Raw genomic sequence first — 24465 nt, forward strand, 5'->3', positions numbered from 1 at the left:
AAAAAAAATAAAAAAATACAACCTACAAAATTTCAAATGAGATTAAACATAAACATTTTTGCTTCTCTTAATTTTTCCTCATTTAAAATTTGTATTTAATATTTTTCTATAACATATAAATTTGGGTATACTAGTTTTTGAACCGTTTTCGTAGGTTATTTTTGTTAGATAAGCTCCAGGTTTGGCTTCAGTGCTGACTAATCTAGTACAATGTGTACAAATATAATATTGTATAGCTTCCTATTAAAAATTTTAATTTAAAAGAGAGATTTGTGAGGGGTGTTCTCATATATGATGAGCACAAGTATTGGAATATTTGAGGGGAATGCACTGTAAAAAAAAAAAAAAGTCTGTACAACAACAACAACAACGAAAAAAAAACATTATTCTTATTTTCTTTCGCTTTTTCTTGTTCACTCAACTTTTGAAACAATCAGCTGTACTGACCTAAAATTTGTGTCAGTAATACAAAAAACATTTAGTTGAGCTAACATAAGATTATTAGTTTTCTGGAAAGGTGAACTACTCTGTATCGAATCTTTTTAAGTTTTGCCAACTGATTTTTTTTTTTTTTTTGTCTGCAGAACTTGAATGCCTGAAGTTGTACTCAACTTTTGAAAATATCAGATGCACTGACCTACTGTCTGAAGTTGAGTAAACAAAAAACTCTTTTGGAAATTTGTACTAAGAAATAATAAATTTTCAGTACAAACAAACATAGTTTATAAAGCAAATACATAAAAAGCTAATTCAAATAAAATGTATCTAATAAATGTTGTGAATAAATCAGATTTTTTTTTAATTTAAACTGAAACTCGACAGAAGACATCGTGCAGTTTCATGTGTATTCAACATTGAACTCCATGTTTTTTTTTTATTGTAAGAAGTTTATTATAAAATGTACACAAATGTATCACTATTAATGCAATTCAATTATGTGTTTTACTATAAAGTTTTTTAAAATAATACATTGGCAAATTAGGGCGTCACGATGGCACAGTGAGTGGCACTGTCGCCTCACAGCAAGAAGTTTGCTGGTTTGAGCCTCAGTTGGGGCAATTGGCATTTCTTTGTGGAGTTTGCATGTTCTCCCTATGTTGGTGTGGGTTTCCGGGTGCTCTGGTTTCCCCCACAGTCCAAACACATGTGCTATAAGTGAACTGGGTGAGCTAAATTGTCTCTAGTGTATGTTTGTGCAGGGGCAATTCCAGCCATGGGGCCCAAAAGTTTGTATTTTAATTTATTCTTTATTGATTTATTTTGCTGTTTTATCTCCTTTCTATATTTTGCCTTAATTCAAAATAATAATAACAACATGTTAAGCATATTGTAAAACTTTTAAAATGATTTGTTTTCCTAAATATTATTATTAGTTTAATATTTATAGGTATGATTTATACCTCTAGGTATTTATTTAGGGGCCCTCAGATTTCCTGGGGCCCTAAGCGGCCACTTACCTTGCTTATTGGTAGGGCCAGATGGAATCTGCGGACGTTTTTTGCTATTCTGCTATTTATATTCTGCTGAGAATTTTGGTAAAAATCTGCAGATTTCTGCAGAATTATTTTGGGAGTATCATAACTAAAATCTTAATATGGGAATATATATATATATTTTTTTTTTTTACTTTTATTTAATGTTTAAAATGTAAATCCAATTAGATTCACTTTATTTGGTAAACAAAGCAAGCCTCTCTAATATCTCTACTAAAAGACAGAAAATATTACCATACAAACTCCATTTTACATAAATCAGATGAACATTTTCACATTAGTCAATAATGTTACTGTAATTAACTTAAAAACTGAATAAATATAGATTTACACACATTTACTCAAGTAAATAAACAGACTTAATGATGGCCTAAAAATCTGAGGAAATCTGCGGAAATCTGCGCCCGCAGATTCCATCTGGGCCTATTTGTTGGTTAAATCTGTCCCTGTGTATGTGTGAATGAGAGTGTATGGGTGTTTCCCAATGATGGGTTGTGGCTGGGCATCTGCTGTGTAAAACATACACTGAATAAGTTGGTGGTTCATTCCGCTGTGGCGACTCCTAATTAATAAAGGGACTAAGCCTAAAAGAAAATGAATGAATAAATTAGGAAATTACCGTGACAGTTTTAACATAATATAGTTTGATATGTTTACCTCTGGGCCCACCACCCTTAATCAATTTGGTTTTGGGCCCTCCATAGGAAAAAGTTGTTTTTATTATTATGATATTTTCATTTTTCTAAATACAACAGTAGATAAAACACTAAACTCATACGTTGTATATTCTCTTTTCTGTCTCACCTTAATGATTGTTTGCTAAACCACAGAATTACTCTTCAATAATCGAGCCCTGAGCAAACATTAGTTGTTTATTTCCTGTCAGCTTCCATCCTGTTTTGCATTCAGTTATTTCCATCCTGTTAGCTGCCTTTTTAGGAATATACACCTTTAGTTTTCTTTGTTGTAGTTTTCACAAATCAGATATTAACGCAGAAGTTGAAGCATTATGGATAATATCTCATATTAGACTAAACGGTTTGAAGGAAAATATAAACTGCTTTAGTCGATGACTGGTATTCTGAGCCATCGGTAGGCCTGTGGATGTGTGTCCTGTGGGGTTTCTCCAAATCTCCGCCCCTCCCCCTCCTCAAACCCGCACTCCGCAGAGGAGATGAGGCTCCTCGCGCCAGGAATGCGCTGTGACGTCACGGCGCACTGGATCTCTCGCACTTTTGGGGGAATCTTCTCGTCGGGGTTTGCGTAAACCTGCGATTAACTGAAGTTTGTGAAAGGATTCTTTCGATTTGCAGCACAGACGGGGGCGGATATTCGGTTTTGACGAACTCTTTCATGGATTCTTGGCAAAAACTGAGGTAAACGCCGTGGCATCTGTCCATTCCCGTTACTCAGCGGCCGATGAGCGAAAACTTTGTGAAAATGGCTGAAAACGAAGATTAATGTCGTATTTATGCGCCTCTTTCGGGTTTTAAGACCTTAAATAAAACTTAAGTTAGACTTCTGGTTTAATTATTCTCGTTTTTATGCACGCGCCCCCCTTTTGTTCGCCACTGAGCTTGTCCCAACTTGAGATGTTTTGGAGGGGCAGTAATCTGAGAAGAAGATTGCTGAAATAACTGCAGACTAGAGAGAAAACGTTCAGGTTTAGCTTATAGTAAAAATATAATTTTATGGCACCTGTCAAGAGCTTTGGGGTCTAGTTTGTCTGTGAGAACAAACAAAAAGGTACGAAATTAATATAAAAATAAACATACTTTGTTTTCTACGAACGCAGTAAAGGCCATTTAAGTTTTGTTTCTTGAATTTTGACAGAATTATTGGAGGATTTGAACACCCAAACCTCTTACTGTATTGTTAACATTCTATTACATAGTTGTTATGCCAAAGTAGTGGTTGTTGAGTAACTTAGTTGGCGTTATCCATATTTGATTTGTCCTACGTAACGTTAAATAAGAAAAAATTAAATTTGCAACTCAAGTTTAATTTTAGACTCGATAGATTAAAAAAAACTAAATCACAATTTAACTCCTTTCAATTAAATCAAAGGTATTGCAAACACAAGTTTAACTTTACCACAACATATTTAAACATATTGCAATATAAAACTAAGGCAATTTTTACTATTTAGCGCGTTTTAGTATTGTTCAATTAATAGCTTTTGATGATAATCACGCACAAAAATGTATCTGAAATGTGTTTTGGATAATATCTTAATATTCTACTTAACTATAATCTGTTGATCGATTGTAGAATGTGTTTTGCTTCAAAGATCGCCAATGTAAAATAAACAAATGAGTTTTGTGAATTAATAACGTGATGTTTTGTTCTGTCTTGAATGACAACTCATATTTGTTTCAATAAATGAATAAATATGAGACCTTTAACACTCGTGCTCTTTCCTCTGTTCCTGTCCAGTGTGTTGTGCAAACTGGGGCACGCGCTCTTGTTTCCATAGAAACGCGCAGGACGCCTTGATACTGCTGTGCCCGCGCGCCGCTCCGATCATACATTAAGACTTCACAAAACACGCAAGATGGTAAGGAGACAAGCGACAGCACATTTCAACAAAATAAGGTGGATTTTATTAAGCATGTCGACGATTTTATGTTTCTACTCTCACGTTTTACCTGCTGAATGACCTCTCGCAGCCATGTGAACCTGTGTTTGTTTGCTGTTAGCCGGTAACGATTAGCTTGCAGTGGAGGAAATCAATCATCAATGTTTTCTTGTGTGACCTTCAGAAATGAGCTGGTTTGTTGACCTCATGTTGCTGGAAGTCTCTAGAAATCACCTTGCTCTTTGTTTCCCCCCCTGCAGCCATTTTATGACAACGTTTACTACCCCTACCCGTCAGATCCCCCGGGAACTCATTCCTCAGCAGGGATCCCATCTCTTCTGAGCTCTCCGCAGAGTCAGCCTTCATCCGGCAGCCAGAGCAGACCGGCTCCATCCACCATGTCCGGACCGCTCACTTCTTCCGGAGCCAGCACCAGCATCCCTCCTCCCTATAAATTCAGATCCCGGCGTGAAAATGTGGACTGGCGGCGCATCAATGCTGTGGATGTGGACCGAGTTGCATGTGAAATGGACTTCCAGGCGTTGCAGGAGCACATCAATGCGGTGACGTTCTGTAGCGTGGAGGGCGAGCGATGCCATCGCTGTCAAAGCCCCGTAGACCCAGCATTGATTAAGCTTTTTCGGCTGGCCCAGCTCACCGTGGAGTACCTGCTGCACTCCCAGGATTGCCTCAGCATCAGTCTGCAGGCAGCCGAAGAGAGGCTGCTGGCAGAGGCGAGGGAGAGAGAGCAGATCTGCGTCCAGCTGCAGAAGAAAACCCAGGACGCCAAGGCGTTAAAGGAGGAGCTGAAGCAGAGGAAGAAGATCATTGCTTCCCAGCAAGCTATGTTCAGCGCGGGGATCAGTGCCAATTACCACAAGGTCTGTACAGCCCCATGCTGGAGTGTGAATGTGTGTGTATTAGCATTTTCATTGTCGCCTTCACCTCCCCCCATGGCCAGACTCTCTATTCCAAGCCATATCACAATTCATTGATCCTAGTGAATGTAACGTGTGCTTTTCACACATTTGTTGGCGTGAAGGAGGCAATATTTAGGCTGAATCCTTATTCGCATACTCTTTTATCAGGGTACGTATTGTTAACTAAAACTAAAGCCATGTTCACACCTAGTATTAACATGCATTTTCAGCAATCCAATCCAGATGTGTTACTAAATGTTTTAACGTGCATTCAGATGCACCTGGGTTCATGACAAGTAATATTGGGTGAACAAACCCATGTTATGTGGCTTATCCGCTTGTTAAGTGTGACGTCACGTGAAGCAGCTTCCGGGTCCAAGCGCTCTATTCAACTGAATGGGGAGACTCATGAAATGGTAATAATAAACGTTTACAAAGCGATTTAATGCTTTCAAAAATCACGATCACAATATATATGTCCATGCCTAACATCCGATGGCCAGAAAGTGATTATTTTTTTATAAATTGTTAAATTTTTGGTATTTGATATGCAGCAAGCCCAGAGATTATTGTGTACACTATGACTTTATATAAAATTAACTTTAATGTGTTATATGAATAAAACGTGATCATAAACGAATGATTTGTCCACTCAAATGAATGGTGGCTTGGACCCGGAAACAGTATTACTTACGTCACAAACATGTCACCACTTATGCAGATAAGTAAGGCCGGATGGAATCTGACATAATCTGCGGATTTATGCAGAATATTTTGTAAGTATCATAGCTAAAACCCTAATATATGAAATAAAAAGTAATACCTTTTTAACTTGTATTTAATGTTTACAATGCAAATCCAATTAGATCCACTTTATTTGGTAAAAAAAAAAGTCTCTCGTATAATATATCTACTAAATAACAGAAAATATTACTTTACAAACTGTATTGTAAATTAATCAAATGAATATTTTCATATTAGTCAATAATTATACTGAAATGAATAAAAAAACGGAATAGAAAATTACACACATTTACATAAGTAAATAAACAGACTCAATATTGGGCTAAAAATCTGCAGAATTTTGCACGCACAGATTCAGTGTGGGTCTACTTATAAGTAGGCATGCTCATTTTGATTTATTTTTCCAACAGACAACCGCTGCTCGTTATGTAAATATTAACCCTTAACTGATTAATATCAGGGGCGGCACAGTGGCTCAGTGGTTAGCACTGTTGCCTCAGAGCAAGAAGGTCGCTGGTTTGAGTCCCGACTGGGTCAGTTGGCATTTCTGTGTAAAGTTTGCATGTTCTCTTTGTGTTGGCGTGGGTTTCCTCATGGTGCTCTGGTTTATCCAGTCCAAAGACATGCGCACTTGGTGAATTGAATGAACTAAATTGGTTGTAGTGTGAATTAATATGTATGGATGTTTCCCAGTACTGGGTTGCAGCTGGAAGGGCATCTGCTGTGTATAACATATGCTGAATAAGTTGACGGTTCATTCTGCTGTGGCGACCCCTGATTATTAAAGTGACTAAGCCAAAGGAAAATGAATGAAAGAATGATTAGTATTAAATGATCAATTAATGAAAAAAGAATTGACGAGTGTCTGACACATTAAATATTGCATCTTTAACAGATTTATTTTAACATATGTGAATAGTAAAATACAGAACATATCAACAACAGACAGAACCTGGATACATTGCCAAATTTTCATGCACATGCAGCGTTTCCAAAAGTGACAAAAAAAGAATGCACTAAATAGAGGAAACAGAATAAAATAAATGGCCTGCACTAAATATTTTTCACTTCATTCAATTATAAAATTTAGATTACAAACCGAAAACATTGTCTGCTATTTTTTCCAATTATACCAAGTTTTTTCTTCTTCCGTCAAAATAAAAAAGCAGCCTGCCTCAAACCACAAATTGTCTAGCTTTTATTTAAAATGTAATTTCTTTTATTTCATATCTATGTGCTGTGGGGATAGTCTATGGAATCTGTGCCCCCTGAAGTCTGCTGATTCTTTAGCCAATCACTGAGTTTATTTATTTATTTATATGAGTGTAAAAATATATTTATTCAGTTTTTATATTAGTTGCAGTTGCAGTTAATAATATAGAATAATATATATTTTATATACAACATAGTTTGCAGATTTATAATCTAAAATAGCAAAAAATGCCAGCAGATTCTGCCTGGCCCTGCTTATAAGCAAGCAAAAGGATGTTGATGCTAACTACAATTTCAATTATAATTTTTGTGTTTTGGTACAGCGGAGCGAATATAATACTTTATTGTGATGTGCTTTCTCACAACATGTGGTAATATTTTGAATGTGTTCGACAGTAGGTGGAAGGTACGGAAGGCACTTGTGGCTGTTTATCTGATCCAGTGCATTGTTGCATTGTTGACAGCCTCTGAAAGTGCACTGTAAAATAAAAGTTGATTCAACTTAAAATTTTAAGGCAACTAGCTTCTGGACATTTTAGTCAACTCAAAAATGTCCTAAAGCTGGTTGCCTTAAAATTTTAAGTTGAATCAACTTTTTTTTTGGAGGAATGTAGACAAGCTTAGAACATGTTAGAAATTCACACCTTTTTTAGGCATTCTCCATTGTGGATTTGAATTAAATTAACAAAATTGTAACTTAAAACTGGTCAGGTAAACCTGGCCTAAAAGTACTGAAAATTATAGTTTTTAGTTGATTAAACCATAAAGTTGTTAGATGAAAAATGGAAAAGAAAAAATACCTTTAAAACTACTAAAGGCACTAAAATAATTTAGAAAAAGGAATATTAAAAATATAAAAACTAATAAAAGAAACAACTAAAACACTTTATAAAATTACCAAACTTCAAAGTAAAATGCTAAGCATGTAATAAAAAGTCAAGATAAAATGCATACCTAAAACTAAAATATATGATAAATTATTTATTCAGTATTTAATGTCATGCTGCATGTTTAAAATACAGAAAAAATTGATGTTGTTAAATGCTATTTAATAATTAATAAATATTTTTGATTAATTATTTAACCTTGTATAACTGTTTTTAATATATTGTATATAAAAATATGTAATTAATACCGGTGAAGCAAAGCTGAGTTTTCAGCATCATAGCTTTTGTATCCAGCATCACACAATCCTTCACACATCATTCTAAAATGGATTTGATAATATGAAGGTGAATTAGCAATCTTATGTAGCACTATAAACATCTTTGTAGTGACTTGTCAACAAATTTAATGTATTTATCCTGAATAAAATATTAACTTCTATTGAAATGGGAAGATTTTGTAATAGCCAGCTAAATATAAAAAAGTAAATTGAGTTAATTTTTAGTAGTATATAAGCATATAGATGCTGTTTAAAAATACTAACCATGGAAAAAACCCCACAAAACTCTAATCCTGATTTCATAATGTCTTTCATAGTGCACACTTTACCGTGAACACTATTGTTATATGTGTTTCTCATGTCTAGAGGAGGTATTTGAATTTAGAGTTCATCCTAAGTGAAGTGTTGTCCACACTTCTAAATCTATAATCAGACCTGCAGGCCAGGACAGGATTAGCTAATCACCAGTCGCTGTGTTTTTTTGGATGTGGCATTCAGGATTTGGCGAATAGAGCAGATGGTGTCAGATGGTGACGATGACTTGTTCTCCACTTATAAAAGAGCCTTAAGTGGAGGAAACAAATCAAAGCGCCCTTCCCCCTCTTTATCCCCCATCATTCCCTCCCATCCATTTTAACAGTGAAAGAAAATAGCATCCTTTCATCATTTTAGGAAATTCTCTGACATACGGTTCAGTCTTTGTCCTGTAGCTTTATCAATTGTTTGCTCATTTGTAATAATGTTTCTGTGAGCCTTGATTGTGACCTGCTGTTACCAAGAAAACACCCGGTGTTTCATGCCGTTGCTAGGAGAAGCGCAGGCACCTGACAGCAGAACTGAATGAAAAGTACTGCTCATAGTTTACTGTTTAATTCACAATTTAAGTCATTGCATTGGTAACACTTAATTAGGTTCCGTTTGTTAACGTGTTTACTATAACGTGAACAAAAAGGAACTACATTTATTACAGTATTTATTCATCTTTAAGTTAGTTAATAAATATAAAGTTGTTTAATGTAAGTTCTTGTTAACAAGTTAATTTATTTATACTAGTAAATGTCGAAATATGAATGGAAAATGCTGTACAAGTATTCTTCTTTGTTAGTTTATGTTAGTAATAAGGGCCAGAGAGAATCTGTGGACATTTTGTTTGCTATTTGTTACGTGTTTAAGATGTTGAAGTGGGATGCTGTAACATTTAGGTGAGACTGGTGTAATGGGTGCGACAGATCAAGAATGAGGCAAGAATCAATTCTCTTATTTAAGCTTTTTACTCAATAGTTGAAACAATATGTAACAATAATAAATCGGACAAAAAAGAAATAAACATTTACAATTATTATCTTTAAACAAAAACAACGAGTGTAAGACCAAATCAAAGAAATTAACTAAACAAAACAATCTTTAAATTTAAAGTCTAAACATGCGTCAAAAAGAAACACAAATAAAAACCGAGATCTAGTCTTCAGTGTATACGACACCGAACTAAACTAATTTAACTACAAAACTCAAAGTACCAACCCAGGCTCATTCTAAAAACGTAGTCCAGCGGACGTTTCTGGAGACTGCAAAATACGTCCCAGGAGGTACGTATTTGTGCATTTTTTGTTTTCGCGAATCCGCGAGAGGCCGCTGTGTGTGCTTTTTTGTATCTCGAACATCTCTCGCGAGTGCCATCACAAACGGATGTGCGCAACAGGCCATACTCGGCCCGGATAACACTCGCCGATGCCGAGTCAGAGCCAGAGGCCCTGACAGACCAGTGTTTGGTTTTTTAAGCGAACGCTACAGCGAAGAACAGCGAAGCCCGCGCTGTTCTCGCGTCAACCCACCAGAGGCCGCTGTCTGACTGACCGAATGATTGACTGCGCATCCGGCCAATCGGATTAAAAAAATGAAATGCAGCCATTCGTATCTCCCGGGGCGTATTTCGCGGCCTCCAGAAACGTCCACGGGACTACGTTTTCAGAATGAGCTTGGGTTGCAACGTACACAGGTGGCAAAACACTCAAACTAATCTAACAAAACATCAATCTAAACTTAAACAAACTGTATAAGTCCGTCAAAGCTTAGTTTAGAATCACACAACAACCATCACATTATGTTACTTAAAACCAACGAAGTTCAACAAGCAAACTCAAATTACCACAGTAAACTGAGATAATAAATCACTGAATAGACGGAGCATAGCACAAACAAATTGCGTGGAGCACAAATGGTACGCCGAGGCAGAGCGCACACCAAACACTGGTCTGTCGGGGCCTCTGGCTCTGACTCGGCATCGGCGAGTGTTATCCATACAGAGTATGGCCCGTCACGCACATCCGTTTGTGATGATTCCTGTTAACCATATTTGGCCCGAGTCTGTGTGTCGAGTCCGGGCCACTTCTGTCAAGGATTCGGCTTGTTTAACTGATGACAAGCAATTAAATTCTTATTTTATCTAGTAATTTGTTAGCTCCACGTTTAAAAACAATTTGAGATAATATCCATGGTACGACAGCAACAAATTAATAAGAATATTTTGTGTGGATGGTTAGATGCAAACAAAAAAATATTATTTATAAATGGATTATACATGTCATCATGGCAAAGATGCTAGAATGCGCCTTTATGCATGCGCAACATTGTAAATTGTATGGGAAGTATAAACGCATGAATTGGATATGGGTCACAATTACAACAACGTGTAAACAGACAAACAAACAAATCAGATATAGGCAACAAATCGGAATTGGGCATCAAGACCTGACAGTGTAAACCGGGCCTAATTGAATGTGTACGGACAAACATAATATTTTAAAGCTTTGTGTTGCAATTATTAACTTAAATGAGAGATACTGAAATATGCTAATCACTATATCTAACTCGATCTAAAACTAGCCATTTCTCTTTGGGGTTAAAAATGGCCCAGACTTTTCTCAGCAGTGTTCTTGATGTTCCTCCAGTTCTATAATACATTGTCCTGGTCTTCATACAAGACCTGCTGAGGCTGCAGATTGACACCATTGAATGCTTGTTTGCCTGCATGCTAAACACATAATTGCATTTCACAGTTAATTTGATAGGTTGTGTTAGTGCAGTAATGCAGTTATGTCACACAGTGGGCGCTTTACAGCGACAGTCTACCCTGGTGGAAAATGCAAATGCAGTGCGTGTGTTTTTGATGGGTATCAGTGGCAGTGTGGTTAAATTTGAATGAGAGCACTAGACTGATGTTTTGGCTGCTAAATCTGGTGTGTGATGTGCAGCTCTGTAGATTTTCTGCACGTCAGTGAACTGGAGCGAGCAAAAAAAGATGCAACATCAACCCTGCACCACCCGGTGTTTCCATGGCAACATGCTCACACTGTCTCTGGGTATCATTCTTGAGTGGAGTGTGATTGACAGCTGTGTTGAGCTCCACCGGCACCAGCTCGTCACCTGAGCGCCGCTCGCCTTCGCTCTGACCTTCAGCGATGACTCTCATGGGCACACTTGCCTGTTTTTGACCCATGTTGCATGCTTTCCACTGAAGAAATATGATTTATTTAAATGATAGAAAATATCATTTATGTCAGCATTTTCTCAGCTGTCATATTTCTCTAAACCAGTGGTCACCAACCATTTTTAGCCCAAGATCTCTCACCTCTGCTTTGCTGTAAGGCAAGATATATCCATCAAAAACTTACAGAAAAATAAAGCTGCATTTTTCATTTGCATTTTTAGTTTGAGACCTTTAATTTAACATTTTTAAACATTGTAAAAAGCACAAGTTTAATCTTCTTAATTTTTTTTATTGACACAACGAATAAAAGCAGTTCTTAATTTTTTAAAAAACATTTTAAGGTCAAAATTATTAGCCCCTTAAAGCTATATTTTTTTCGATAGTCTACAACAGGGATCACCAAACTTGTTCCTGGAGTAAAGAGTAAAGAACTTTTATTGTCATTGTAGTTATACAACGAAATTTGTTTGGTAACTCACAGAGACCAGCAGCAATCTAAAAAGAGAGAAAACAAACAATAGACATAATACTAAAATATAAGATGCAAGATAAAATATACTAAATGTAATAAGTCTTATAAAACAAACAATAGACATAATACTAAAAATATAAGATGTAAGATAAAAAATACTAAATGTAATAAGTCACAGTATTTACATTGTGGCAAATGAGTGCAAACATGAATATTCATAAAGTGTCTTTGTGCATTAGCAGCAGAACATCAGGAAGATAGGGAGTGGGGGGGGGGGGGGGGGGTGACTGTTAATGTGTAGGAAGAGGAGGGGTGGCACAGGCTACAGCTCTGGGGAAGAAGCTGCTCCTTAGCCTGTTTGTGTGGGTCTTAGGGCCGGTGTCCAGCAGATTTTAGCCCCAACCCTAATGAAACACACCTGAACTAGCTAATCAAGGTGTTACTAGGTATACTTGAAACACCCAGGCAGGTGTGTTGAGGCAAGTTGGAGCTAAACCCTGTAGGGACACCGGCCCTCCAGGACCGAGATTGATGACCCCTGGTCTACAGAACAAACCATCATTATACAATAACTTGCCTAATTACCCTAACCTGTCTAGTTAACTTGTTAACCTAGTTACGCATTTAAAGTCACTTTAAGCTGTATAGAAGTTTCTTCTAAAATAAAGTGTATAGTAAAATATTATTTTCTGTCATCATGGCAAAGATAAAATAAATCAGTTATTAGAAATGAGTTATTAAAACTATTATGTTTAGAAATGTGTTGAAAAAATCTAAACAGAAATCAGGGAAAAAAATAAACAGAGGGGCTAATAATTCTGAAATCAACTGTATTAGCTTAGAAATATGTTGACAAAATCTTCTCCCCTGTAAAACAGACATTGGAGAAAAAAATAAACAGGGGGGCTAACAATTCAGGAGGGCTAATAATTCTGACTTCGACTGTATGTCAATGCACCTGGATGAAAATTTGGGGGAAAAAAAGGTTGATTAAAAAAAAGGTAAATTATTTATGAGCTGTAAAAATATTATTAACAATAATAATAAATGTTAAAACAATAATAAATATATAAACAAAATTATAATATTATTGTTGCTTTGAGCCTGACCACAGTGAACGTGTTATTTGAGGTTAGAGGCCTTTTTAAAGCTGTTTTCTATTAGTTTTAAGAGCTTTAATAGTTGCTTGTGTGTCTTGAGTTTTCGCAGTTTAGGTTTCACCTTGCTGCGCTGGAACAGCACCTAGAAAACATAAGCGTTTTACATTGCGTTTGCACCGCTCCCTATTTGCATGCACAAACTGCACATCTCCATTTGATAAATTGAGCTTGAGCTGTGCAATATATGAACATCCCCTTATTACTTATTACTGAAGATTTCTTTCGTTCAAATATCCAAAAACCAATAGAATAGTGTTATATATCTTGCAGATTTTTGTGCTTACATTATCCCAAATGTTTCGAAGAATGTTCAAATCCAGAGAAATAAGCAATTCTTCATAATAAGTTTTGAATACTTTTTTTGTTAATCCATGAACTTGATTCCTGCAGTCATGTAGGATGTAACGAAAACCACAACTGCAATGATTCCTTACTCTTTTACTGCGTCATCAAATTAGGCCTTTGTTTGTTGTGAATACTCACCCTCTAGTGGCTAAAATTGAATAATGTTCCTTTACACACAAAGTCATTTTGATGTAAAAAAAAAAGACAATTGTTTCATTTATGGAATAGCACAGTATTTATTAGTATTTATTTTAATAATACATGCACATCAGTGTTTTTATTTATATTTCCTCATAGCTTATCTTGTTTGTTTGGTAATGTGCTTGTTTAATCGTGTGGGGGCGGGGTTAACCTGTCACTCGCATATGATTAACGAATAGCAACCAATTTTAGCCCTATATTTTTTTACTTCTCAGAAGCAATATGAATTCTTTCAATAGGATATACCGTGCCTATAGAAAAATGAGCATTCACCTTTTAATTATTAATCATACAGCCTGAAATCAAATGACCTTCCAAATAACTTTTCCAGATCTTGAAATGTTTGTGTAGCCTTTTATTAACCTCTGCTTTTCTACAACTTTATCCTGTAGGTCTTTTAAAAGCAGGGTGTAATGTGAGTAAAGGGTTTCAAAGGGTATGACGCCAACATTTGCAACAAAACAAGCTCTTGCAACTTCCATTTCATGCTGACTTTAATAAAGTTCTTTAATTTGTTTGTGTTTCAGTGCCAACATTGTGAAAAGGCCTTCATGAACGCCTCTTTCCTTCAAAGTCACATGCAGCGCAGACATCCGTCAGAATTCGACATGAGTGAGTTCAATCTGTGTGCAGTTCAAAGTGGGTGTCTGTTGTGTTTACGAAAATATTAATCATATTATTATTTTTAAAAAAAATTATTTTTGGCCTTTTTTGCTAGATTGGACAGTATTGAGACAGGAAGCGAAGTGGGAGAGAGAGAGAGAGGGGGTAGAGTAGGGAAATGTCGTCGAGCCGGGATTCAAACTCACGACGCCCTGACGTGCCACTGCACCACATGTCGGCATGCTAACCACCAGGCCACTGCGCCGACACGAAAATATTATTACTGAAAAATAATCTTTAAAATATGTAAATACAATTAATGTATATAAAAACGTAATGTTCAATTTTGACCATTATTTAAAATTGAATGAGTTTGTATTAGAAGTTTACTTGTTATTAAATTCTATTGGCTGATCTTTTAAACTACTCAAGCAGGACTAGATATGTATGTATAGTTTTAGATTAATTTGTATTTGAGATACACAGTAAAGTGTACTGCCAAGCATATAAGATAAATAAAAATATTGTTTTTTACAATTTATTTACAAACTTCTATTAAATAATGTAATACTGGAAAACACACTACAGTTCAAATGAATTATATTTAAATAATCAAGTACTTTGCATGTGCTTTGGAATGTTAGTCATAAAAAAATTGAGTGACTGAATATTAAAACTGATTTAAAATCTAGTTTATTAAGTATACCTTATTACTAAAAGTGTACTTTTATTATAGTGAAGCGACAGTTTATGTAATTAATATTATTTGATCTACAATTATACTAGAAGGAGACTTGAAGTACAATAAATGTGTGTGTTAAATACAGGTAAGCACATGTCTTTTTCACAAGGGTGATTTGAGCATCTCATTTTTTTCCAGAACTGATGACAGATAATCAGAAAAAAATTCAGACCGTGAAGTTACAAGACGAGATCAACAAACTGCAGGAGCAGCTGACACTGGTCACGTCCCAGATGGAGACCCAGCAGAAAGACTACACTGCAAAACAGGTTACAGGTTACTCTCTTACAGTGCTTTGTTGTTTAAATTAACACATTTTCTTTCTGTTGTGTAAACTAAATATTTCTTAATCTGTTTTCTTAAGGAGAAAGAGCTCATTCAAAGGCAGGAAGAGTTTAAGAGGCAGCTGGAAATCTGGAAAGAAGAAGAGAAAATGCGGATGAACAGCAAAATAGATGAAGTCAAGCAAGCTTGTCAGCGGGACATGGATTCAATGCATCAAAGGAACAGAAACCTCGAAACAGTACGTTTCTATTTATTTTTTTAAATTACACTCTAGTATTTGCCACAGATTTATTCTGCACTTTTTTATTTCCAGTAATTAATGTAGTTCTAATGTAATAGCTATTTAAATTTAATGGAACTTTGCCAACCCAAGCTCATTCTGAAAACGTAGTCCCGCGGACGTTTCTGGAGACTGCGGAATACGTTCCGGGGGGTACGAACTACCGCGTTTATTTTTTTCAAGCGAACGCTGCGGGGCGGTGTGACGCTGTTCCCTTTCGCGCTTGCCTTACCTCCTTGTCGAGAGCTTCCCCATTGCAACCCGTTTTTCCACTCAGCTTACCGTGTACGTCGGCAGGCTCGAAATGCAGAGATGAGTAGACCACGGTGACCGGTTTCGAGACCGGGGAAGAGCGGTTCCAGCAATCAGGTAAGACAAAAACAGAATCCCAAAAATTAAGTGAACGAGTTTCGTAACAGGGTGAGAACGTGGTGAAATCTGAAAACGCGGTAGAAAAAAAAAATCAGGGCTTTTATTTTTTTGGACGGCTTTTTGTAAACTGTTGCTCGGGTTTAGGGAAGCGAGCGGGCGGGCGGGCGGGTCGATCAGTAAAATTGGTTGAGTTCAGGGAAGGAGGAGGGCAGGTCGGCCGATTGGCCGGTCGCGCAGTCAATCATCCGGTCAGTCTGACATCGGCCTCTGGTGGGTTCACGCGAGAACAGAGCGGGCGCGAACCGCACTTGCGAGAGGCGTCTGAGGTGCGAAAAAGTGCACAACAGCGGCCTCTCACGGATTTGCAAAAACAAAAACTGCAGCCGTACGTACCCACCGGGACGTATTCCGTGTTCTCCAGAAACGTCCGCGGGACTACGTTTCCACAATGAGCCTGGGTTGAACTTTGCTGAATTTAAATTTAACACATACAATATATTTACCAAAATCGTGGATATAATGTGGTTATGCTCTATCCACATAATCACTTTGTACTTCTCTCTTTATAGGAGCTGCTGAAACTGCAGCAGAAAAATATACAGGAAAGCATGCAGTCGGTACAGACACAGCCCAATGCATCAGCCAGCAATGAACACTGGCAGGAAGTCGTTAAACTCCAACAAAAACTCCACAAACAGGTAAGATATACAACGTTCAGATGAAATGTCTTGACCACTATGCATTTGCTAATATCTGGACTTGAATTTGTTTGTTTTAGAGAGGTCTGAAAATTTGCAGATCTTATACATGTATACCCTTATAGAAATCTATGTATAGTAATCTATGTTTTATCTATAACATGGCCTGTAGGGGTATGAACCTACACTGGTCTCACGGTTCGGTTTGGTTATGATTATCATGTCATCGATTCAGTTCAATTCAATATCTCTGTGCATCAAGGTGCATTGACGATGCTTTTCATCCATAATTATATTTTTTTCTTCACAATACGAAGTGGAGGAAAGTCCCCAGGGTTCAAGTATCTTGGGGTTTTGCTTACGAGTGAGGGAAGGATGGAGTGTGAGATTGACAGGTGGATTGGTGCAACGGCAGCAGTGATGCGGTTGATGTATTGGTCCGTTGTGGTAAAGAAGAAGCTGAGCTGAAAAGCAAAGCTCTTGATTTACCGGTCAGTCTACGTTCCTACTCTCACAAATTGTCATGAGCTTTGGGTCATGACCGAAAGTTCAAGATCTCGTATATAAGCGGCCGAAATGAGTTTCCTTCGCAGGGTGATAGGGCACACCCTTATAGACAGAGTGAGAAGCTCTGTCACCCAGGAGGAGCTCGGAGTAGAAGAGTTGCTCCTCCACATCAAGAGAAGTCAGCTGAGGTGGCTCGGGCATCTGTTTTGGATGTCTTCAGGACGCCTACCTAGGGAGGTGTTCCAGCTATGTCCCACCCGGAGGAGGCCTCGGGGAAGACCCAGGACACGCTGGAGGGACTATGTCTCTCGGCTGGCCTGGGAACGCCTTGGGATACCCCTGGAAGAGCTGGAGGAAGTGTCTGGTGAGAGGGAAGACTGGGATAGTTTTCTAAGACTGCTGCCCCCGCGACCCGAAAATGAATGAATGAATAAATGACAAAACGAAGTGTACTTTTAATTTTACCTGCTCAAAAAACACTCTTTTTGAATGTTTCAAACAAAACACAAACAAAACATGTTTCGCACAGCTATCACAGCATATTCGTGATAGACGCCGTGGAGAAAACTTGCTCTACACACACACAAACTCGTGTCAGGATCCACAAGTATTTCTTCAATAGGGATAGAGGAAAATTTATCTTATAAACATGCCAGTAGTTCAACAGTCCAAAGTGAGAGAGAGAGAGGTGCAGAGAGAGAGCTTTCATTTTCTCCCTAGCAATGAAATAGTGTTCTGCTTCACTTCAGTGTCAGTGAAAGACTGTCCAGCAAACTTGCATGCAATGAACTGTGCACAGTTGCACAGTACTTTTTAAGTAGTTGGAGCATTTTAATAGCTTGGCCTCACCTCGTTCGAATAGTATTCTACTGCGACATAGCACATATGAGACAAATGATGTCAGTTCGTAATCACTGGCGATGACCTAATTATGAACCGATACTGAATTGTCCACATCTGCATCGCGGTGCACCGAAGAAACAATTAATTTTGACACCCCTAACAACCTGTTAGAAGCTGAATGAGTTTTTATTTCACACAGGAGGTGAAATGGACTGGGAAAATGCAAAAAATGAAGGAGGACCACGACAGAGAAAAAAGTCTGGTATGTATCACAGGCATCGTGAAGCCTATTAAACATAGCATTAGCTAATACAGTTGAAGTCAGAATTATTAGCCCCCCCTGTTTATTTTTTTCCCCGATTTCTGTTTAGATTTTTTCAACACATTTCTAAACATAATAGTTTTAATAACTCATTTCTAATAACTGATTTCTTTTATCTTTGGCATGATGACAGAAAATAATATTTTACTTGATATTTTTTAAGACACTTCTATACAGCTAAAAGTGACATTTAAAGGCTTAACTAGGCTAATTAGGCAGCTTAGGGTAATTAGGCAAATCATTGTGTAATGATGATTTGTTCTGTAGACAGTGAGAAAATAATATAGCTTAAGAGAACTCATAATATTGACCTTAAAATGTGTTTTTAAAAATGTAAAACTGCTTTAATTCTAGCTGGAATAATACAAATAAGACTTTCTCCAGAAGAAAAAAATATTATAGGAAATACTGAAAATGTCCTTTTCATTTTTTGCTTAATATTTGAAAAAAAACTATTTGACTTCAACTATATGTCCACATAGTCACCAACACGTCTCTCTGTGCACCGTCAGCTTCAGGAGGAGCTGTGTAAAGTGAGCTCGGCCGTGTCTGAAGGAATGGAGGAATCGCGACGGCAGGTGCAGGAACTGAGCCACAGACTGCAGGAGCAGCAGCAGATCATTACCTCCCAAAACAAGCAGGTCAGTCTTGGATGCCAGCACAGGAAGAGGCTCCATTGTTCAGGATATCCTGTATTAGCGCAGCGGCACGAGCTGAAGGAGTGTACGGGTGTGAACACATCCGCACATTTTGAGCAATTATCATTACGCTGATTATGTTGTCAGCTTGTCGTTTATGCGGGTTGTATTTTAAGTTTGAAGCAACAGCTTAGATAATGTGTTGCCGACTGCAGATTTTTGTTGTTGTTGTAACCAATAACATATGGGTTTGTTTATGTGACAGATGAAACAGATCTCGTCAAAGCCGCCAACAATAACAGTACAGCGCGAAGGTTTGTGGATTTTACAGTTTTAGTCAAAAATATCATATAAACATCGTATCTGAGCAAAACTGTCCCCATAGTGTAATAAAAACAGACTTTTTTTAAAGTAATTGTGTTTTTGTTTCAGGGGTTTCCACCCCTTCTCCTGAAACTAAAGCGAAGGTGGTGGTCAGTGGTGAGTTCATTTATTTTTGTGTTTTATTCCTTATTGTAGGATGTTGGGTAAAATATCATAGGTCCAGTTAAAGTTAAAATTATTCGCCCTCCTTTTAATTAATTTATTTTTTCATTTTAAGATATTTCACAAATTATGTTTAAGAGAGCAAGGAATTTTTCCACAGTATTTCCTATAATATTTTTTCTTATTTGTTTTATTTTGGCTAGAATAAAAGCAGTTTTAATTAATTTTTTTAACCATTTTAAAGTCAATATTATTAGCCCCTTAATCTAGTTATTTTTTATTGTCTACAGAACAAAGCATCATTATACAATGACTTTCCTATTTACACTAACTTGCGTAATTGACCAAGTTTAAATGTCACTTTAAGCTGAATACTAATATCTAGTAAAATATTATTTACTCTCATCATGGAAGAGATAAAATAAATCAGTTATTAGAAATGAGTTATTAAAATTATTATGTTTAGAAATGTGTTGAAAAAATCTTCTCTCTGTTGAACAGACATTGAGGAAAAAACATACTGGGGGGCTATTAATTTAGGAGGGCTAATAATTTTGACTATAAAATATATTTACAGATATTATGATTATTTAATGTCAGTGAGGGCAGACGTTTTACTAAACACATTTAATGTTTAAGTAGGACAACAACTCGAGGACACTACTGTTAAAAGTTTATGGTTATCATATTGTTTTGCATATTGTGGAATAAACAGTAAAGATCTAACTTTTTATTATTATAATGTGAATGGATGCTGGACATCAGGGAGTGAGGATCCAAACGCAGGATTTTCTTTTATACAGGTCAGTCACAATCAGGAACAAACAGAGGTATGCAGGAAAATCTCGAGTCGTAGTCAAATACACAGGCGATAGATAGTACAGGCTGGCAGCAGGCAACGTAAACAAACAAACAAGGCGAGGGTCAAAAAAAAAAACACGGGAAGGAAATGTAATGTTCACAAAACTGTTTAACAAGACTCAGCAACTACTGTGTGTTTGTGTGCTGACTTTTTAGCCCATGTAATCAGTTCATGAGCGGCTTCAGCTGTGAGTGTTTGCAATAAGACACAATCTAGGCCAGGTTTGTGAGTGCTGCATGACTGGATCCTGTAGTTCTTTTGCTGGCAGATTTGTAGTTCTCCAGCAATCTGCATGGGCTAGATTGCTGGTGACTGTGACAATTATATTAACAGAATTGTATATTTTGTTATATACTGTTTTGAATTTGAATTTATTCGGATAAAGATACACCACTGGCCAAAAATATTAGTCACTTTTTCACACAAGCCAAAACCGTGCTTTTTAATCCAAAGTGCAGCAAAACTAAAACAAAACAAAAAAAAAAAAATAGTTCTATTATTTAAAAAAAAACTGTTTTCTATTTGAATGTTTTAAAATGTTTTTATTTTTTTATTTTACTAATTTAGTAAATTTCCTCCTGAAATTTCAAAGCTGAATTTTTAGCATAATTACTCCAGTCACATGATCCATCAGAAATTGTTCTAATATTTGGTTTGCTGCTCAAAAAAACCCCAGTTAATATTATGAAAAATTTTAAAACAGCTTTCTTATTCAGCTTTTGGATGAATGTGAAGTTTAGAAGAACATCATTTGTCTGAAATAGAAACCTAACATAAATGTCTTTATCTTCACTTTTGTGAAGTAAAATGATTAATTTCTTTATTTTCTTTGCAAAAAACATGAATCTAACAGTAGTTTTTAAATAGTGTATAATGCTGCAAATGTGTTTTTTTATTTCAGAAAAATGCTGATCTTTCTGTTCATGAAAGAGTCCTAAAATAAATTACTCTATTGTTAACAAAAATTGATAATAATATTCATAATAATAATAAATGTTTCTTAAGCAGCAAATCAGTATATTAGAACAATTTACAAAGTATAATGTGACTGGAGTAATATTGCTAAAAGTTATTCAGCTTTGAAGTCACAACCATAAATGACATTTTCAGAGTGTTACTGTCTTTGCTGTTTGGATCAAATAAATGCAGGCTTGTTGAGCTGAAGAGTCTTCTAATAAAAACATTAAAAATCCTACTTCTTCACAGCTTTTGACTGGCAGCTTCTGTACTTCAGTCTTATTGTCCTTCAGAAATGATGGCAATATGCTGATCTTGTGCTCCTGAAAAATTATTATCAACGATGAAAACAGTTGCACTGCTTCATATTTTTGTGGAAACTGTTATATATATGTTAAGGTCAATATTATTAGCCCCTTTAAGCAATTAATTGTCTACAGAACAAACCACGGTTATACAATGTCTTGCCTAATTCCTCTAACTCTCCTAGTTAAGTCTTTAAATTGCTCTTTAAGCTGAATACTAGTATCTTGAAAAATATGTAATAAAATATGATGTACTGTCATAAGACAAAAGGAATCAGTTATTAGAAATGAGTTATATTTATGTTTAGAAATGTGCTTTGAAATCTTCTATTCGTTGAACAGAAATTGGGCAAAAACTAAAAAGGGAGGCTAATATTATTTACTTTAAATGTAGATGGCTTCAGGACCTTTTTTACATACATTAAAAAATGTGTTTTAATCAGCTCTTAAGCAAGCATGGGGTCAGTATGGGTAATATCAGTTCAGAATAAAAGAGTTAGATCTGAATTATGGTGTAACCCCTTTACTCTTCTCTGACCTCTCCGCGCTGTCCTATCAGAGCAGTCCAACTCAGTGCATAAGCTGGATCCTATAGTGGAGCTGTCAGAAGAGGACAAAGGTAATCATCGAGTACAGTGTAGTCTGTGGCATGAACGCATCCCGTCTGCATGATGGATCTGTCGCTCAGCTCGGCGTGCATTATTTGAGTGTGTGTCGTAACTTTGGCATGAGCGGGAAAATGCAAGTTACAGCATGCGTGTGATCAGTGGGCAGCTCAGAGTTAGAGAATGAATATGTCAGTGTGGAGCTACAGGGAATGTATGGGTTTTAATTGATGTTCCTTGTTGATTATATGTTTGAAAGTTGCCATACAATTGCAGTGGCTTATCCGTTCTTTCTTTATACAAAGTCAGACTAAATAATTTAAAAAATCTCACGTTTAACCCTCTGTTGCTACTATCTAGCAGTAACATTTGAATCATTTGAATCTTACTTAAAGGGATAGTTCACCCATAAATGACGAATACATAATACATGTAATTTATTCTCCCTCATGTGGCTTTTTAATATCTTCGTTTGTTGTATTTGAAACAACAATAAATAATGGGAGCATTTGTATTATCTAAAAACTATACTAAAGCTCATTTCAAGAGTTCACACTTAGCTGATGATTGATTATAAAGCGTGTTTAGCATGATGTCCCAGGAGTGAGCCCTGAGCTCATAAGATCCTCGAGCCCGAGGCTCCCTCCTGTTGTAGGGCGAGAGGGGAGTTTGAGCTCAGGTAGATCTCGAAAACTCCCCTGCTGTAGTACACCTAATGAATTAAGCAGCTTATTTAATAATAATAATAAGAAGAAATGCTCCCCGAGCTCCAAATCAGCTTTTCTGGATGATTCATGAAGGATCATGTATCACTGGAATAAATAACTTTTTTTTTAAGTCACCAATCAAGAAAATTATTATTTTAAATTGTGATGCTTTCACATGTCTTTTCCTGTAGTTTTGATTTAAAAAAGTAACTTGATTGGAGATGCAAGCGTGCATATAATTAAAACTTTGTCACTTTGCAGCATTATAATGGCGGTTTTATAAAACAATTCCATTCAGTCCTCCATAATCGAGCTGTGTATTTTCTTCTGACTAAGAAGTTTTTTGGAACGTGATGCTGAATCTGCCACTGCAATTGGAGAATGACAAAAAATGTGCCATTTTGTATGTCGAACACAGACTACCATGATCATTCCTATCCTTTTTTTTTCAGATTCCTCAAGCATCTCTGAAAGTCCGACGGAAAACAGGTCTTGGCAGAAGGAGGTGCAAGAGCTGCTGAAGAATCCGGGTTTGAGGAGAGACATGCGTCTGGCAGCTCAGCACAACCTGGATGATAGACTGCAGAGCTTAGGCATCAAGGTTAGTGTTTACACCTTTTTAGGGGGTTTCTGACAACCTACTATTTAATGGCATCTTTTCTCAAATCTTGCAGCAGTAAATATGACATACAGGGTTCTTACGGGTGCTGGATATCCTTGAAAATGCTTGAATTTTAGATTTTGAAAGATGTCCTTAAAATTTTATTTGTAATTCTGCTGTCAAATTTTGTTCTTAAATAGATAATTAATAGTAACTAAATAGTATTTAAATAAAATAGTACTTTTTCTTTTACATAAAATGCTATCTGCCAGTTTTTTTTAATCAGTGGCCTTTGCTTAAACAGCGAGAAGACAGAATGCATGGAGAATACAACTCCATGAGTGAACAATGCATGAAATAAAATAAATATACATTTAAAATGAAATATGACACATTGAAGATGCTTGCAAATGATCAAATGACACATTTAAGATGTGAGCAAATCTAGTTCGTGCTAGTCTTATATAGTGTTATGGAAAATAATTAATTAGCAGTTGTTCAGCAAATTTCTATACAAGTAAATGAATGCTAATACAGGGCTCGAAATTGCGACCATTTTGGTCACATATGCGCCCGAAATTTTATTTATGCGACCTCAAAATATATTTGGGAGCACTTTTGCGAGTGCTTAAAATTGTTGTGTGCGATCAGTTTTTACTCCAAAATGTTCACCACATGCGCGGATTCGTGAGACATTTTACGCAGAATGCATCTCTAAGCTGTTTGTCTGCACCTGAAACGCGAAACGCAGCATTCAGGAATGGTTTACAACAGTTGTCATGTCAACTTGCTGCAGTAAACAAAGCCAAGTCCGAAATGCTTGCCCCGCCTACGCGCTCTTCTTATTGGCCCACCACTGCTCTAGCACTGAACGC

General features: G+C 36.6%; 1 protein-coding gene across 11 annotated transcripts in view; it reads left to right on the forward strand.

Annotated features, from left to right (window-relative positions):
- Positions 1 to 2690: 2690 nt before the first annotated feature.
- The window catches only part of dzip1 (DAZ interacting zinc finger protein 1), a 30769-nt gene continuing 8994 nt past the window's right edge, over positions 2691 to 24465 (forward strand). Inside the window, exons 1-14 of one of the 11 annotated variants that reach the window (XR_012407273.1) lie at positions 2696 to 2869; positions 3930 to 4050; positions 4332 to 4952; positions 14305 to 14389; positions 15261 to 15391; positions 15487 to 15645; positions 16629 to 16757; positions 18307 to 18369; positions 18942 to 19070; positions 19333 to 19381; positions 19500 to 19547; positions 22237 to 22296; positions 23442 to 23693; positions 23895 to 24267. Coding sequence is in view for 8 of the 11 variants with exons in the window: in XM_073952763.1 (XP_073808864.1) it covers positions 4048 to 4050; positions 4332 to 4952; positions 14305 to 14389; positions 15261 to 15391; positions 15487 to 15645; positions 16629 to 16757; positions 18307 to 18369; positions 18912 to 19070; positions 19333 to 19381; positions 19500 to 19547; positions 22237 to 22296; positions 23442 to 23590 (1656 nt within the window). In the remaining 3 variants the exon portion in view is untranslated. Of the gene's footprint in view, positions 2870 to 3929; positions 4089 to 4331; positions 4953 to 14304; positions 14390 to 15260; positions 15392 to 15486; positions 15646 to 16628; positions 16758 to 18306; positions 18370 to 18911; positions 19071 to 19332; positions 19382 to 19499; positions 19548 to 22236; positions 22297 to 23441; positions 23694 to 23894; positions 24268 to 24465 lie in introns of all 11 variants that reach the window. The other 10 variants (NM_001312898.1, XR_012407275.1, XR_012407274.1 and 7 more) reach the window with 10 other exon arrangements.

The sequence above is a fragment of the Danio rerio genome, chromosome 6, assembly GCF_049306965.1.
Source record: "Danio rerio strain Tuebingen ecotype United States chromosome 6, GRCz12tu, whole genome shotgun sequence".
In the NCBI taxonomy this organism is placed as follows: Eukaryota; Metazoa; Chordata; class Actinopteri; order Cypriniformes; family Danionidae; genus Danio; species Danio rerio.